The following is a 17,535-nucleotide window of genomic DNA, read 5'->3' as shown; positions in this document are numbered from 1 at the left end:
CTGAGACCAGAGACTGACCCTGAATGCAGGGCCAGAGAACAGATATACCCTGTCCCCAGATGTGGTTGCAGACAGCTCCTGAATAGATCGTATAGTGGATGTATATTGGTCAGTCGAGGGCAACTTTACACAGGAGGGATAACTTAGTAGGGGGGCAGAGGTGGCTCTCAGACATGGTCAGAACGAAAGGACAAAGGAGTGACACTCAGGTAGTATGATCAAGGCTCTGATCAGCAGGGGAGAGGAGACGGGGAGGGTAGACAAAGGAGTATGATCAGGAAACTCTGATCGGCAGGGGAGCAGAGACAGGAGAGATCAACATATGGCTGGAATTGCCCCAGACGTGTCAAGGCCAATGTCCCTTCAAATACAGAGTACAGAGTACCAGAACGATATCATATGTTTGCACAGTACAGAAATTAAGTGGTATGAGACTACTTAGAGGCCCATGTGAAACTCTGTTCTTTGTGTCAGTACTTTGAGCGTTGAATGACTCAGTCCATATGTGGGTATCATGCCCCCCTAGCCTCCCAGGACACACGCACACACACAGAGTAATACAAAACTGAAATATCTTTTTCAACTTGTACACTTGATGTAAAATGAAGTAAGAAACATCTGCGGTCTCATAAAATAAAATTTTCTGTAGACTTCCAGAGAAATGGTAAATGGCCTTGCTTTTATATAGCGCTTTTCTACCTATTGGTACTCAAATTTTACAGCTTTACAGTCATAGACACATCTACCCATTCACTCACACAAGCACACACACATTCACACACCAGTGCCACGCACTGGGAGCAACTGGGGGTTCAGTGTCTTGCTCAAGGACACTTCGGCATGTGGCACATTTCGGGGATCGAACCGCTAACCCTCTGGTTCGTGGACAACCCGCTCTACCTACTGAGCCACAGCCGCCATAACTACAATTAAATTAAATCAATATAAGCGAACGGCAACAGTAAAAAAAACAAAAAAAAAAAAAACAACAAAAAAAAAATCATGGAGCACAATTTCATTTTCAAAGCATCACTTTCGAAAACCTACTTCCAAGTTCTGGAAATTTTAAGAATATGACGAGATTGAGTTCCGTGTATGTTTTTTTTTTTCTGAGTATAATACACAAAAACAAAAGCAACACAGTCACTGACAAAAGAGTAAACTTGAATAGAAAGAATATTTTCTATTTTACACATACTAACTTTACCATTACATATAACGCGAATCCATTGTAACAGCATTAGACTATTAAGAAAATAGTTGTTAAAATTCTTTTCTCCCTGTATTTATTTATGTTCACTTTTTCTTGTCTTGTGCACTTTTTACTATATGCTGCTGTAACACTGCAAATGTCATCACTGTGGGATAAATCCAGGGAATAATCCTAGATTAACTGTAAGATTTTTACAGAAGTAAATTTTATATGATAACTGAGTCACATGCAGTATAACACATATTAATCACATCAATTCTGATACAATCGACCAGGTGCAGTCCCCATATCCACTTCGTAATTACGCACACTAACTCTTGCATTCAGACTGTGTAAACAGTTTGTTATGGTTTTTGTCTTCTGTTCATGAGTTGAGTTTTTGTTTTATGTTCATAGTTTGTGGCCACGTTTAGATTTTCCTTTTTTTTCCCCAGCAGTGCAGGTGGTGACTCGGAGGCGTGGCTGACCCACTTTTTCATTAGGATCACAGCAGAGCACACCTGAGTTCCATCTTGCAATCAAGACCCCATAAAGCCCGGTTCACCCTCGACACCAATGTCAGATAATTCCATTGTCCTTTCCACTTACCTTGCCGTCTGCCAGCCTCTGGTCGCTGCCTGCTGTGCTCTGCTACCATAAGTGACCTTTTGGGTTTGTAGTTTTTGCCTTTTTTGAGAAAGCTGATAATAAACCTTTGTTAAACCTGCCAACTGCTTCTCTGCATTTTGATCCACCCTGCACTCAAGTCGCAACACAGTTACTCGACCTCCTTTGTCACCCGAAATGAAACAAAATACACACATACTTCCAGACAGTACAAGGGTCCCACATGACAATGCATTAAAGATAACAAACAGCAGTTCATTTCATTGTGCGGCCAGAGCCAGATACTTTAGCTCTATGTTCAAAATAACATAAATGGTAAATGGCCTTGTTTTTATATGGCACTTTTCTACCTATTGGTACTCAAAGCGCTTTCCAGCATCGCCATGATTACCAGAAAATATGTTTTTATCATTTTATGAAATTTGGTTCAGTAACCATTTTGTTTCCAAAACGCCTTTGAACGCCTTTAAAATAAATAGTTTTTTCAAATAATGACACAATTATTTCCTCAGATTTCCTGGGCACTTTTAGGCAGAAAAACAATGAAATAACAATTTCGACATCATCCCTGTCCCCAAGAAGTTGTACCTGAGGGAGATGAATGACTACAGACCAGTCACCCTGACATCCAGCATCATGAAGACCATGGAGAGGCTGCTGCTCCATCACATCAGGCCCTAGGTCCTCCACGCTCTCAAGCCACTGCAATATTCATACCAGGAGAAGGGAGGGTGGAGGACGCCATCCTCTACCTGCTCCAATGGACTCTCTCACACTTGGCAAGGGGAATGCTGCTGAGAGGATCATGGTTTTTGACTGCTCCAGCACATTCAGCACCATCCAGCCACTGCTGCTGAGAAACAAGCTAATAGAGGTGGAAGTGGACTCACACCTCAATTTCTGGATAGCGGACTATCTCACAGGCAGGACTCAGTATGTCAGGTTGGGGAACTGTATGTCTGGGACTATCGTCAGCAGCACTGGAGCACCACAGGTTCTCCCCTGTCCTATTCACCCCGTACAACCTGGACTTCAACACAGAGTCATGTCACCTGCGGAAGTTCTCAGATGACACTGTAATTGTCAGGAGCAGGAGTATAAGAATCTGGGCCCGTATTCCTAAAGATTCTAAGAATCCTCTCAGAGAGCTCCTATCTTAGCCTAAAAATTCCTAGCTAGGAGTCTTAGTTTAGGAATGATTCCAGAATATTCTCAGAGAACTCTTAGCAAGGAATGGACAGAAACTCTTATCTTAGTGAGGAGGTGTGGTTGACCCCGTTGCTAGGTATGAGTCATCATTTCAAGAGGTGTGGACTGCACTGACTTACAACTGCTGGCAAAGTAAATTTAAATACATCATTAACGTGTACATATTGGTTACTGGATTGTTTTTTAGGGGGTGGACCACCTGCTAAGCAGCTGTCCCAGGTTGCAGAAACGGTGTTTAATATCCTGGGACAGTCAGAAGTTACTACCATCAGGCTGAGGGAAGGCATTGACTCTTCAGTGATGCAGCTCAATGAAATGCAACAAAGGTAGAAATGAGTTTTCATATATCAATAGGCAGGTAAACAAAATATCAAGAACAATATTTATTCATTACATAAGCCATTTCTAATATCCCTTGTACATGCTCATTCTGTGAAATCAATGAAACCAAACAAACACCATTAAATAAACTAAATGTATTCCCCTTTCCATAGCATGGAGCCATCAGAGGAACCGGGGCCTTCAACATCGCAGGTGTACGACCCTCAGCCTGAAACATCACGGTTCAGCCTGCCTCCTCCTGCTGCTGCTGCTGCTGCTCAAACACCCTGCAGGACAGAAAATTGGAGATGACAATAGATGTCCTCAGACAGCAGAAAAGAGTGCTACCGACTAAAAATTGATCTCCTAAAAAATAAATCCCATGACAAATAGATATTATGTATTCATGTGTCTTTGTGTGTAATATGTGTGATGTATTTAACTATTGTAGGCTCTGTGTGGTAAATATTGGTTCACTGCAGTCACAAGTTATTAAATTACATATACCATAACTTGCCTGAAATGTAAACTGCGCTCTGTAAGGCAGTCCACTCTGGGCCAAGTTCCCCTGTGGAGTGTGAATATTTTCTTCATCCTCATCGTCGTCGCTGTCTTCATCACCCTCAAAAGGTTCTGCAATTTGTCTAGCCTTGCAAATGTTGTGTAGTATTGCACAGGCTATGATGACTTTGCAGACTTTTTCAGGGCTCAGCCGCACTTCTCTGTGGAGAACATGAAAGCGCCTCTTGAGTTGGCCAATGCCACGCTCCACTACTGCCCTTGTTGTCTTATGGGCCCTACAAGTTAATACAGACATACTGTAATCAAAATTTCATTCAAAACAACTGTAAATTATGTGAATAATTTAATACATGACAATGTACATTATTTAAGGGAAGTATTTACACTACTATGATACTCCAACATGCTCTCATTTTATTTCCATGCATAATTTTATATATAGTTTGGGTTACCTGTTGTAGTTTAGTTGCGGCCCTTGGTCTGGATGGAGGTAAGGTGTTAGGAGCCATGGTTTGCATGGGTAGCCACTGTCTCCTAACAAGTGGCAACTGGCTGGCACATGATGTTCCTCAAAAAGCCGTCTGAGGCCACTCTCAGAGAGTATTCTGGCATCATGTGTTGAGCCTGGCCATTTAACGTCCAAAATCTTATAGTCGGCATTGAAAACAAGTTGCACATTGATGCTGTGAAATCTCTTCCTGTTCACGAAGACGGCTTCATCTTCTGATGGTGCAATTATATGTACGTGTGTCCCATCAATTACACCCACAACACCAGGGAATCCTGCAATATCCATGAATGCTCTTTTATGAGCCTGCAAAGTGCGGATATCCAGCGGAAACGCAACAAACTGTGTTACAATCTGAGGCTGTGACAGCGCCGTCAGTGTTTGATTGATGACCTTGCTGATGGAGGGTCTACAGCTGGATCCCAAATTGGACTGGTCGGCTAACATAGACTCAGTATACAAAAAAGGTCAGAGACATCTTTAAGGTTGCCAATGTTGTTTAACATCTGCCGGAAACTGCTGGGCATGCTCTACCAGACTTTCGTTGCCAGTGCCCTCTTCTATGCTGTGGTGTGCTGGGGAGGCAGCACTAACAGAAGGGTAGGGTAGGGGCAGAGGTGGAGTCCCAGACATCAGTGGCAGAGGCAAGAACTCTGAACAAAATCCAGACCATTATGAACAATGTCCACCACCCTCTACACGACACCATAATCAAGCAGAGAAGCTAGTTCAGTGACAGGCTGCTGTCTCTGTCCTGCTCCATGGAGAGATTGATTAGGTAGTTCGTCCCTCAGGCCATAAGACTCTACAACACCTCGCTGTAAGGAAGCAACTGTACTGTGTTCATTGCTGACACTACAATCTAGTGTCACCAAATCCAGATTTTTCAAAGATGGCATCAGCATTGACTCACTTGACAAACTTTAAAATTGTATGGTTAATGCTTTCAATTTAGTTAATGTAAAAATGACTGAGGGTGCAAAAACTTTCAGGTAGCAGTGTACCCACATAACAGAAACAAGTTTCCTTCAGCAGGAAGGATTATGTGTATCAAACACTGACTTATTATTGACTCCTTTAATCATGTTTAAACTAAGAAGTTTGTTGCCGTGCTGTTTGATTTTGAAAAACAAAACCTATTATACATAGAAACGTCTGTACGTAGGTAAGCAATTGAAAAATTCATTTTCTTTGATTTAACATTACATTCAGTGTTCACTTTATGTGTTCTAAATTTTCTGTTTGTTTTTTAATGGCAAAAACATAAAGCAAGAGGAACCCTTTTTTCCAGTAAAAACCCTTTAAATGGATGAATTAATTTAAAATTAATTAAAATGACTGAAGAACTGTTTTGAAAGATTGACTTTTTGTTAATTGTAAAATCGTATAAAAGGACCCAGTTGATTGCCATGTCAGTCAGAGGCAAATGATTATTATTTTTGTTTTGTTACAGAAATAGTAACATTGATTTTACAGGTCACTTTGTGTCTTTGAATCTTTGTTATGTGTTTGTTTATTTTTTATTTTGCTGCGCAAGTCTGTGACCTGTAAAGCATCTCCTTTGATATTTCTGGAAGGGACTGTGTAAGAAGAAGAAGCTTTATTGTCATTGCACAAGAATACAGTGAAATTTCATTTGGCAGCCTCTCTTGTCAGCAGCTACATGTCACAAGCTTAAAAAAAATAAATAAAAATAAAGGTAATATAAGTAATAAATATTAAGGTGCAGTAAAATATAATATATAAATAGTCTGTATTAAAACTAGTGCAAAGAACAGTGTAGAACGCAGTAGTCCGTTTATTTGGTGTGGGAGGTAGTGTGTGTGTGTTTGTTTGGTTGGTTGGGGTGGGGGGTCATGGTTCGTGCAGCAGTCTTTTCATAGCCATGGTGAAGAAGCTGTGTTTAAGTCTGTTTGTGTGGGCTCGCATGAATCTGAGTCTGACGGAGGGAAGGCTGGTATAAAGAGAGTGTCCTGGGCGGGCGGGGTCGTCCTGGATCTTTGTGGCCCGTCAGAGGAGACGGCTGGAGTAGATCTCCTCTAGGCATGGGAGTGGAGAGCCAATGATCCACTGAGCAGTCTTGATGATCTGCTGCAGTTGTCAGGCCTGCCCTTATTATCTCCAGCTCCTTCTCGTCGGCCAGCGACATCTCCTTTCCGCCTGGCGGGCACTTTCCACAGCGACACCCTCCGCAGGCAGGATCACAGGCAGCTCCGATGCTGTCCCATTTTAACCACTCATGGATCTCTTTATTGCAAGCCTCTGTTCGGACTTCCATGCTGCTCTCTTGTTCCATGTGGCTTCCCATCTTTCCCACGAAGTGTTCTTCAACTTTGACGGCCACCGTCCTCATGGAGTGTGTGAAGTGCGTCTTCGAGCCCCACGTGGTCACCTCCACTTCTTTGAAAAGCTCTGGATGCACACCACTCACGATCTTGCCTAGAGGACTGCCCCACAGCACAAGGTCACCGGCCCTTTGCAGTCTTTGTGGAGCTAACCGGCCTTCTCGAGTACTGATCAGTAGATCTATCTTTTCTGGGCGGGCTAGTTCTTCCGGCTTAACTTCTGGGAAAACCTGCTCTAGTCGCTCCGACGTCACCACTCGATCCACTTTGGCAATGTTTTCAACCCCTTGCTGCATCCAATGCCACTACTTTATCTTTCCCGAATGCCTCAGCCAGATCAAAAGCCTTCTTGAACTGTGTTACGAGAGCATCTATGTCCGGTGCAGCATACTTTGACCACAGCATGTGCATGATCGTATTCTCAGTTTCAAGGAACTTCTGCTCACTGGTGTCTCTCCTTGCCAGGGCGTCCCACACCTCACTGTCGTCGCCTTTGGGTCTATCTTCCCCAGAGCGTCGAAATATTCATTACCGGTGTCAAGGAGTTTCTCATAATCAGTTTGTATCATAAGATTCCACATGTACACTTTAGTCAGATATGTGTATCTATGACAGATGTATGTTTATCTTGCTGTTCTCTTCTCTTCTCTCTTTGCTGTTCTCTTCTCTCTTTCTTCTGTCTGTACCCGGCTGGCCTTAGGCAGATGGGTCCCTCCATATGAGCTGGGTTCTCCTCGAGGTTTCTTCCTGTTAAAAGGGAGTTTTTCCTTGCCACCGTTGCTCTGGGGGTTTCAGACCGGGTTTTTGTAAAGCGTCTTGAGACGATTTGTATTGTTATTGACGCTATATAAATAAAATTGAATTGAACTGAATAATCATCTCTCAATCTTGCTAGCTCATCTGACAGATCAGCTTCTCTTAGTAAACTTTGGAAGGGAACCCTTTGGAAGGGTTATCAGGAAAAGTACGGCGGACACAACTCGTCTTTTTTTACTTTTTAGTCACACGCACACTAATGACGCTCCGTTGGTCAATTAGTTTCATTAGTAAATTAGACAATAATGGACCACAATTTCATTTTTCAAGCTCTGCTTTAGTTTCATTGACGCTTTTAAGTCAGAAATGAATACCTACTTCAAAAGTCAGGTGTTGGGCATGTGGAAGATGTTCATTATTGTAGAACTTTCCAGTAGTTTTAACTATTGCGTTATTATTATAAGCTTGATTGTCAGGATGTTGGGGCGGCACAGTGGCGAGGTGGTTAGCACTGATGCCTCACAGCAAGAACGTCACCGGTTCGAATCCATTTCTGTGTCTGTGTGGGTTCTCTCTGGGTACTCCGGCTTCCTCCCACTGTCCAAAGACATGCTCATTGACTTGGTGATTCTAAATTGGCCTAAATTGTGAGTGTGAATGGTTGTCTATCTCTCTGTGTTAGCCCTGAGATAGACTGGCGACCTCTCCAGGGTGTACTGTCTGTCTGTCTCTGTGTTGGCCCTGCAATGGACTGGCGACCTGTCCAGGGTTCCTGTCCAGTGCTGCCTCTCGCCCAATGACAGCTGGGATAGGCTCCAGCAGACCCCCGCGACCCTTAACAGGAATATGCGGGTATAGAAGATGAATGAATGAATGAATGTCAGGATGTTTATTTTCTTGACCTCCGGGCTGTGGGTGGAGCATGCGCAGTTTGTTGCAGTGAGCAGTTGTGTTTTTCTCATTTGAATTGATCATCAGGACTGGTATGCCTTGTCGGTGAGTGATTGTTAGTGCTTCAAAATAAGAATATTACATTAATAATGTATAACTTTCAGTTAATTCTAGGTTTTGTGTTTGTGATCTTATTGTAGGTTTACAACCTTGCAAGAATTCAACTTTCTTGTCCGTCCTGATTTATTTTTTTTTTTTTTACACTGTTGCTGTTCTTTGATCTTATATTGATTATCTTGTCGTTTTATTGACGTGAGATCAGCTTGTGGTGACTCTTTATAATAACTGCACACTATGAAGCATTAGTAAATGCTTAATTTGTTGTTTATAAAGCATAACTCATACATTAATAGACATTAAGCAGTTTATAAATATATGCATTATTCCCTTTTTCAGTCAATGATGGACTGAAACCTAATGTTTGCCTGAACTGGAAAAACATTCTTCGTGTTTATAAAAGTTCCAACAAGTATTCATTATGTCATTTCTTAACTTTAATGACACAGGGGACAGAAACACAATTCCTTGCTCAGTTACAACAATCTTTAGTTGATGTTCAACAAGAAGCTGCTGTTACGTGAGACTAGTAGTAGAAAGGTATATCATTCATGCAGAAGTCCGGCTGCAGGCTTTCAAAGGTGCAGTCGGACGTGTCCATGGTACAAGGACCACAGTGGCAGCTCAAAGCCACAGGATAGGTGACAATCGGGTCCACTCCGTGCAGACAGCCAGGAAGCTCAAATAACTTGTAGTACCATTCCCTGTATGTGCACACATGCTGGTACACGTTTCTGTACGGTATCTTCACAGGGTCCTGGAGGGAAGCAGCCTTAGAATCAGTCACAGCAATAATGTAGCTGTTCTGTTCATGGACACTTACAGGTCATAGACGAGGTTCATATAAATGGGCTGATTAAAGTGACATTAGGTTATATAGATAGGTTGAAATAATGTCCATTAAGCCATATTTTTTTTTCATGGTGTGCTCTGTGTGACTTCATTTTCAATTTTATTATCCATAATACCTTGGTGGGGCAGAGTCCGCTGCAGATAGTTGTTTCCACTGGATAACACCTGGGGCAGCCCTTCTTCTCCAGAAACACTGTCTGGTTTATGAGCTGGCAGGACGACAGCTGGAAGGTTGCTGGTGCTGGTAAAAGATCCAAAAGAGATATCAAATGTAGTGTCTTCGCTGACACATTTGACTGAGTTTCTTTGGTGTTTATTTGCATTTTTTATTTTTTTTTGTTTAATCAGAAAATATCACAGTATGAAAACTATGGAAACAAATATAGTAATTTGACATTCAGTAGTTTTAGTTTTTCAGACTTTTATTTGAATTCAAGTCTTGCAAATATTCTTCTCAGTACTTTAAATGTGTCAGTTTGATGATTCAGTTTCAGTTTCTTGGTCTGTGAAAGTTCTTATTTATCCAGGTTATATACAAAAAACAAAGCTGGAAGAACAAATGGACTTGTCGGGTTTCTTGAAGATATGTCATCCATTAGCTTCTTCAGTTCTAAATCACTGTTTTTTATTTTGAACATCTGTGGGTCTGTTAGGGAACAGTTACTCACCTATGACTGGACAAATTTGTTTTGATCCTAATATAGGTATTCTAATGACCCAGTCATCGGTCTCTTAGAACTAAAGAAGCTAAATAGATGAGAGACTAAAAGTCTTCATGAAGCCTAATGAGTCCAGCTGTCCTTGTTTTAGATTTGTTTTTTTGACACTCTTCACTTCGTTTCACCGCCTCAAAATCACAACAGTGTACTAGCGAATTTGATTATCACACACAAGCTGCAAGCTGCTAAGTATGATGGACATAAACTGACACAGTGAAATCCATAATGTGGAAAATTATTTGTAGAAAATATGTTCTCTTTTTGTGTAATTATTTTTTTTTTTTTCTTTTTTTTTCTTTTTTTTTACCTGCTGGACTAAAGGCCCAAATGAAAGATGAGGTGGCGAAAAACAAACTCAAAATCAGGGGAGACGTCACTGTACTGACCTGTGCCATCATCCTGTAGGGAACAAAGTGAGCTTGTTGGTAAGTTAATCAATTATTAAATTACGTTCTTTGGCTAACAAACACACTATGCTATGACTTAGTTGTGAGTAAAGTATTTGCTGATCTTTTTGAACCTGTAAATTAAAAAAATAATAAAAAAATTAAAAAATTTGCCCCTTGTATGGGCTCTAAGAATCTTAAACTTATATTATAAAGAGATGATCTGTCACATCAGAAAAGTATTTATGGATTTTTTTTAAGTTATTGTTATTATTTTAAAAATTGATTTCTAGTCCTGAATAAAAACAACACGTAATTAATACGATAACTATAATTTATTTAAATTACTATGCAATTATTTAACGTAAATAAAACACAAAAAATAATAATAATGAATCAATAATATTCAGGTAAATCACATGCTTTCATTCAATGCTGCCTTACCTCTCCTGTGTTTGCAGGCAGTGTGCTGAACTCTGATATCCTGCTCAGTCTTTATAGAGCATGCATGACATTGGTATCCAGGACCAAACATGTTTAATGTCACTGCTGCTTTAACTCTGATTACCTGTTTCTGTTAAAAGGAAAAAACACAGTACACGTAAAGCCTTTATTTACCCAGGGGATTAATCTCCCTGGATCCATTGTGCTTATTTTAACAACAAGGGGAAGTGCTTGGTCAGGGCCAGACCATGTCATGGCCATGTATATGAACTACCTACTACATGTGATTATAACAGCACAAACCATAATAATGTATCATTCATTCTGTATAATATTCATGAATTTAAGCATACATTTTTTTATGACCTTATGATAACATACGGCTTTTTTATAAAAGCTACCTTTGACTTTTCTTTAAGGAACTTTAGTTTATTTAAATACCCACTTTTAGTATTATTTATTTATTTATTTACATTACATTACATTTCGTTTGACCATGTTTCTCCTAAAAGAATGGCCTAGTGGTGGAGATAATTCCCATCATAACAGAATTAGACACGATAACTTTGACATGCGGTTTCCTGTTTGATACCGTTTATGTTAGACTTTAATTCTGTCGTTTAAAATTGGATTCGTGTTTGGAAGGGATTATAGAAGGGTCATTTTCTAAATGCTGCAATGCTCGTGTTTTGTTTCAGGAATTATCCTTTTCATGTCCACATCATTCAGTATTTCGAAAACAACATTAAACGTGTACGGGTCGATCTCGTTTCGACTACAAAAACAGTCACACATCGTAGTCTGTATTTAAAAAATATCATCAGATAACAAAACTATCGTATGACATTTAAAAATAATTATTTCACCGTTTAATTGTACGTTTCTTTGAAAAATAGTCCTTGAGGCGCGACTGTTGTTTTGTAAAGTGGGACCAACATTATCCGTGTGCTCATTTTGAAGACGGCGCTTAATAGCGTACGGACACATTCAGCAGCTACAGCGCACGCGCAGACATAACGCTATCCTCTGCTTAAACGTTTAGGTGATATTTTGTAAAATAACGTGAGTCTAAACTTTTTAGAACAAGACAGACACAGCGGAGCAATGGCAGGAGAAGACGAGGAGAGCCCGAATAAGGTGACAACTTGAAGGAACGATACGTTGCAAAATGAAAACAGTGAAAATGTTTACTAGCTACCAGTCTTTAGAAGGTCAACAACAACAGAGTTATTTTATCTAGGGGTTTAAATATTTAAAGCTGTAATCGAGTTTATTCTAACATGGGAAACAATACATGTGTATCCCTTTGGTTTTATCACAAAGTTTAGATGAAACGCTCGAAGACAGTTAAGACGAGCTAAATTGAAGTGATATAACGAGAGAGAGAGAGAGAGAGAGAGAGACAGACAGACAGACAGACAGACAGACAGAGAGAGAGCTTTCGTCATCATGATCGTGGTAACATGAGCGCAAATGTAACATATTGAGGAGGAAATTCACAGTGGCAAAGACCATTTTTAAGTAGCCTATTTGATCCTGACCAATTCGGCAGAATTTTGTAAAGACTTAAGTTTAATATAGTCTTTCATAACGGATGCAGCTCCTGAAATGAACAATAAATGGTATGTTAAGTCTCACAGTGTTTGTTATAATGATTTATCAGGTTGCTGTCGGGGTAACAAACACAAAATCAACGAAACACACACACATAATCATAAAAAAACGGAACACTCAAAGCAATCTGATCCTGTTTCTTTGTCCTTCAGGGTTTTAAGCTGTTGGGAATCCTCGACGTTCAAAACACTCCTTGTTCCAGAGAGGCCATCCTGCATGGAGCTGGAGGCTCACTAGCTAGCGGCCTGCTTTACTTTCTTGCTACCAGTGAGTTTTATTTCTGAACTTTGCGGGATTTATCTGTCCATCATTTTGTGGCCCATTTCATGATCGTTTTACGTCTGTCCTGTTGTCTGTAGGTCGGGTGAAGAGGTCTTTTGACGTGGGACTTGCTGGTTTTATGCTAACCACACTTGGGTCTTGGTACGTCTTCAAGGCCTTTTCTTGTTTGCCTTTTATATTTTGATCAGGACAAATGTTGCCATTTTTCAGTAAACCCGTTATAAAAGAAAATCTTGTTTTCTGACCAGTTTTCCCCCAACACTAGCTCATTTCTTACTACTGCTTCCCTTTCATGTCTCCATCTTCAGGTTTTATTGCAGGGTGAACAATGCTAAGCTACGTGTGCAGCAGAGGTGGATCCAGGAAGGCATCAAGAACAAGGTTGTGTACGAGGGAACTGTTTTAGACCCCACACAAAAACCCAAAGCAGAAGCACCTTCAGGCCCCTCATGATCGCCAGCACAGAAACTCATCTTCCTTCTCAGTAAGGATTTGGAGAACACTGATTATCAGATATTATTGTTAGCTTAAGATTATTTAAAAGCAACTTTGTATGGATGCCTTTTTGGAGTTGTTTTGGTTCTGTTCAGCAGCAGAACAATGCAGTCTACAAAATGCCTACTTTGTCACTGAGGTAATGATCTTTTGTCTTTTGGAAACAAGCTCTGAACCCTCAAGTCAAGCACAAGCTTCCAAAGTTTTTTGACTACTGGTCTCAGAGGGTTTCTGAATCCTATAATAAAACAAAATCTTTGGAATTTGCTGTATTTTAAATGTTCCATCTAAATATTGATCTTATAAATTCCATCAAACACGTAATACCTGTATTGTCTGTTTTACTGCCTAAAACTTTATTCAGCTTCTAAATAATGTGAGAAAGCTACCAGTGTGATGATATCAGTCTGTAATGTTCCTGTGACTCTGAACTGTTTGTCATACTGAACTGGCGTATGACTTGTTTCTGTTTTTAAAGACTGTAATAGAGAAGTCTGTTTAAAAGGCAAATATTATCTGAATCATCACACTCGTGCTTGAATTCTTTGATGAGAGGTGAAAAAAAGTAATAAAGCACATTGGCAATCAGTTTTGAATCAGCCTTTCAATTCACTTGTAACCACACCACAACAACTTGATCGATAAGTGTGTAAAAAATTAAATATATTAAATATATGCTAAAATAAATGGTGAAAATTAAATTTAATGATTTAAAAATGGCATGAGAATGCTTTTTGATATTTGTAAATGCAAAATTCATCATTTATTCAAAGCACAGCTCAGCAAGATGAACAGAAATCAATGTAAGGAAAGTGCTCTAAAGAGAGACCCTGAATCCCCACAGACTCCAGGTAAGAAACCACAACAATTCACATCATAATTTATGATGATTATGTAACAGTTTGATTGTGCAAACATTCTATCTGCTTAAATGGTGAATGGCCTTGCTTTTATGTAGCGCTTTTCTACCTATTGGTACTCGCATCTACCCATTCGCTCACTCAAGCAGACACCAGTGCCATGCACTGGGAGCAACTGGGTTCGGTGTCTTGCTCAAGGACACTGCGGCGGATCAAACCGCTAACCCTCTGGTTCGCGGACAACCCGCTCTACCTACTGAGCCACAGCCACCCCCAAACTTAACTTGAAGTTTGGGGGTTGAAGCTGTTTGAACACTTGATTTAACTTTTCTATACTTTAACTCATATCCCTAGATGAGTGACTAAAAGTTTAAAATGTTTCACAGGCTTGGTGTGCGGTTGTACCACCAGTTGGCCAGCAGGTGTCACTACATCCACAGTGTAAGTAGATAGATAGATAGATAGATACTTTATTAATCCCAAGGGAAATTCAAGTATTCCCTGCTTAAACAGTCCCACTAAGTTCTGAAAGAACTGAAATAATTCATGTAAGATCAAAAGATAAAACCAGTTCACTCTGGAATAAAATAGATATATTAAATCCAATATACAGTGGGGAAATAAGTATTTGATACACCGCCTATTTTGCAAGTTTCCCCCCTTATAAAGAATGGAGAGGAGACACTTCAACTGTGAGAGACAATCTAAAAAAAAAAAAACAGAAAATCACATTGTATGATTTTTAAATAATTAATTTGCATTATATTGCATGAAATAAGTATTTGATACACTAGAAAAACAGAACTTAATGTTTGGTACAGATCCAATTACAGAGATCAGATGTTTCCTGTAGTTCTTGACCAGGTTTGCACACACTGCAGCAGGGATTTTGGCCCACTCCTCCATACAGATCTTCAGACGGGTTTAGGCATGTGCTGGCTTGAGCAGGGGGACCTTGCGTGTGCTGCAGGATTTTAATCCATGACGGCATAGTGTGTTACTAATGGTAACCATTGAGACTGTGGTCTCATCTCTCTTCAGGTCATAGACCAGGTCCTCCTGTGTAGTTCTGGGCTGATCCCTCACCTTTCTCATGATCACTGACACTCCACGAGGCGAGATTGTGCATGGAGCCCCAGTCTGAGGGAGATTGAATTGCACCAACAGTTGTGTCCTTCTCACCAAGCTGCTTGCCTATTGTCCTGTAGCCCATCCCAGCCTTGTGCAGGTCTACAATTTTGTCTCTGGTGTCCTTAGACAGCTCTTTGGTCTTGTCTATGGTGGAGAGGTTGGAGTCTGATTGTGTGTGTGGACAGGTGTATTTTATACAGGTAATGAGTTCAAACTGGTGCAGTTCATACAGGTAATGAGTGGAGGATAGGAGGGCTTCTTAAAGACAAACTAACAGGTCTGTGAGAGCCAGAATCCATGCTGGTTGGTAGGTGATCAGATACTTCATTCAATAAAATACAAATTAATTATTTAAAAAAACTTACCTTGTTTAGATTCTCTCACAGTAGAAGTGTACCTATGATGAGAATTACAGACATCTCCATTCTTTGTAACTGGGGATACTTGCAAAATCGGTGGTGTATCAAATACTTATTTTCCCCACTGTATGCTCTTGGGAAGCTCATGAAAGTTGTTTCACTTGAACCTTTAATTTAGTGGCAACACAGGTGAAAAGACCCGTACCAGAATTACTTTCACAAAAAAAAAAAAATACACATGTTAATATGCTACTAATACGAAACTATAAAGTGTAACCTCTTGGCATGTTGGTCAAGAACACATACTGGCATATTGATAATCTATATCAACTTCACATGGTACACTAACACCACTGCCCTTGTGAAGAAGGCACAGCAAAAACTGTTAACCTGGAAGGTTAACCTGTCCCAGGATCTGCTACTTTGCATTTACAGAAGCTCTGTGGAAAGCATAATTACCCACGACATCCTGGTGTGGTTCAAAAGCTGCACCGTGGCTGACAGGAAGGCTCTGGAGAGAGTCATCAAGTCAGCGCAGAACATCATCACAACACAGCTTCCCACACTATCATACACAGAACCAGATGTCTGCGCAAAGCCACAGGCATCACACAGGACTGCTCCCATCCAGGCAACAGCCCTCTTTACACTGCTTCCCTCTGGGAAGTGCTACAGAGTAATCAAAATGTGCACCTCCAGACTCATTAACAGATTTTACCCAAAAGTAATAAGCAAGCTAAATCATTGAAACTCTGGTCTGTGCAGTTTCAATGTGCAATATGAACAGAATAGAATAGAATAGAACTTTATTGTCCACCGGGGTGGAAATTTGTTTTCGGCTCACCTATTTATTACTGTCGAGTTGTTGTTGAGTGTTTTTTTGTAATATATACGGTGTTCTCTTACCTGCACCTTATTGTATTTTTATATACTATTTTGTAGTGTTTTTTATGCTGTCTTTGTTTACTCTTGCACAAATCACATGAAGATAAGTTTAAACTCTTGTTGTACTGCATGCAAGGACAATAAAGGCATTCAGATTCTTCAGAATCTAAACTCCCACTGCCCTGGTACAGTATATTTCATTCTGAACTTGAAACCATCAGAGGACACAGGAAGCAGTCTGTGTCCTTCTGAGAGCAACACTTGTTTGTAGTCTTATTTTAGCAGACCTTTATCTCAGTGCCATGTGTCTCTGTCCCCTGTGATGATTGTTCCACCAGAGCTGTTGTCACACACACGCACGAGTCAGGAGTGAGAAGCCACCTCATGCTGCAACACTGGACTGATGAGTTGTTGAGACAGACATCCAGGAGCAGGGGGGACAGTCCGGACATCCATCATTGACCGGACATGCCACACAGTCACATGCAGACTTATTGAGCGCAGTGGGGTTATTGTTGTGTGTCATATTACAGTTAGCAAGCTGGCATGGCACATAAGGTCAGGCTGAGTGTGGTGGGCTTTTAGCTAATATAGATCTTAACACTTATTACATTCTGGTTTGGCAACTGGTCAGAGATGGTGACATTTTAAATTTAATTCTGATTATATTCTAATTATTAGATAATTTAGGAGTAACCCAAGTTATAATTTATGCAAGAGGACTGGGTACTTTTTTTCAGTCTGTAAATGGCAACTTCAACACACCTAAAATATTGTTGTCGACAGTCAAATGACATAAAAAAAATATTTTAATGTGTTTTTATTACTCAAACATGGTTGATGTAAATAATTAAAACAGATAGGGGCGGGGCTGGCAGTTAGTAGATTGTTGCCATATGGCAAGTACCATAAAATTGATTTTTCCTTTCTCTGACAATATGCTTTTATTGGAAACAAGTCTTAACATAACCAGTTTATACTGAAATGTATATCCTGATGATTATATAGACATTAAATTAT

The 17,535-nt window shown here is 40.2% G+C and overlaps 2 protein-coding genes across 2 annotated transcripts; one reads left to right on the top strand and one right to left on the bottom strand.

The window, feature by feature from the left end:
* Positions 1-8,911: 8,911 nt before the first annotated feature.
* lhb (luteinizing hormone subunit beta) lies at positions 8,912-10,548 on the bottom strand. The gene is made up of 3 exons (XM_084562467.1): positions 10,367-10,548; positions 9,457-9,581; positions 8,912-9,245 (listed from the first exon to the last, which is right to left on the bottom strand). The coding sequence occupies exons 1-3, from the start codon at positions 10,455-10,457 to the stop codon at positions 9,015-9,017; spliced, it is 447 nt and encodes a 148-aa protein (XP_084418593.1). The 5' UTR covers positions 10,458-10,548; the 3' UTR covers positions 8,912-9,014.
* A 1,217-nt stretch (positions 10,549-11,765) lies between these two features.
* Positions 11,766-14,027, top strand: cox20 (cytochrome c oxidase assembly factor COX20). The gene is made up of 4 exons (XM_084562359.1): positions 11,766-12,026; positions 12,656-12,770; positions 12,863-12,926; positions 13,094-14,027. The coding sequence occupies exons 1-4, from the start codon at positions 11,994-11,996 to the stop codon at positions 13,236-13,238; spliced, it is 357 nt and encodes a 118-aa protein (XP_084418485.1). The 5' UTR covers positions 11,766-11,993; the 3' UTR covers positions 13,239-14,027.
* Positions 14,028-17,535: the final 3,508 nt, after the last annotated feature.

This window comes from Chelon labrosus (genome assembly GCF_963514085.1).
Source record: "Chelon labrosus genome assembly, chromosome: 15".
Taxonomy (NCBI): domain Eukaryota; kingdom Metazoa; phylum Chordata; class Actinopteri; order Mugiliformes; family Mugilidae; genus Chelon; species Chelon labrosus.
Note: the sequence above shows the minus strand (reverse complement) of the source record. Positions and strands in the feature narration are given on the sequence as shown.

Coding starts and splice junctions, on each gene's coding strand:
- lhb (XM_084562467.1), bottom strand. CDS start 10,457: ATGATGGCACAGGTCAGTACAGTGACGTCTCCCCTGATTTTGAGTTTG. Junction 9,582..10,366: donor TTGGGCCTTTAGTCCAGCAG/GTAAAAAAAAAG, acceptor ATCTTTTACCAG/CACCAGCAACCTTCCAGCTG. Junction 9,246..9,456: donor GCGGACTCTGCCCCACCAAG/GTATTATGGATA, acceptor GCTTCCCTCCAG/GACCCTGTGAAGATACCGTA.
- cox20 (XM_084562359.1), top strand. CDS start 11,994: ATGGCAGGAGAAGACGAGGAGAGCCCGAATAAG. Junction 12,027..12,655: donor ACGAGGAGAGCCCGAATAAG/GTGACAACTTGA, acceptor TTTGTCCTTCAG/GGTTTTAAGCTGTTGGGAAT. Junction 12,927..13,093: donor CTAACCACACTTGGGTCTTG/GTACGTCTTCAA, acceptor CTCCATCTTCAG/GTTTTATTGCAGGGTGAACA.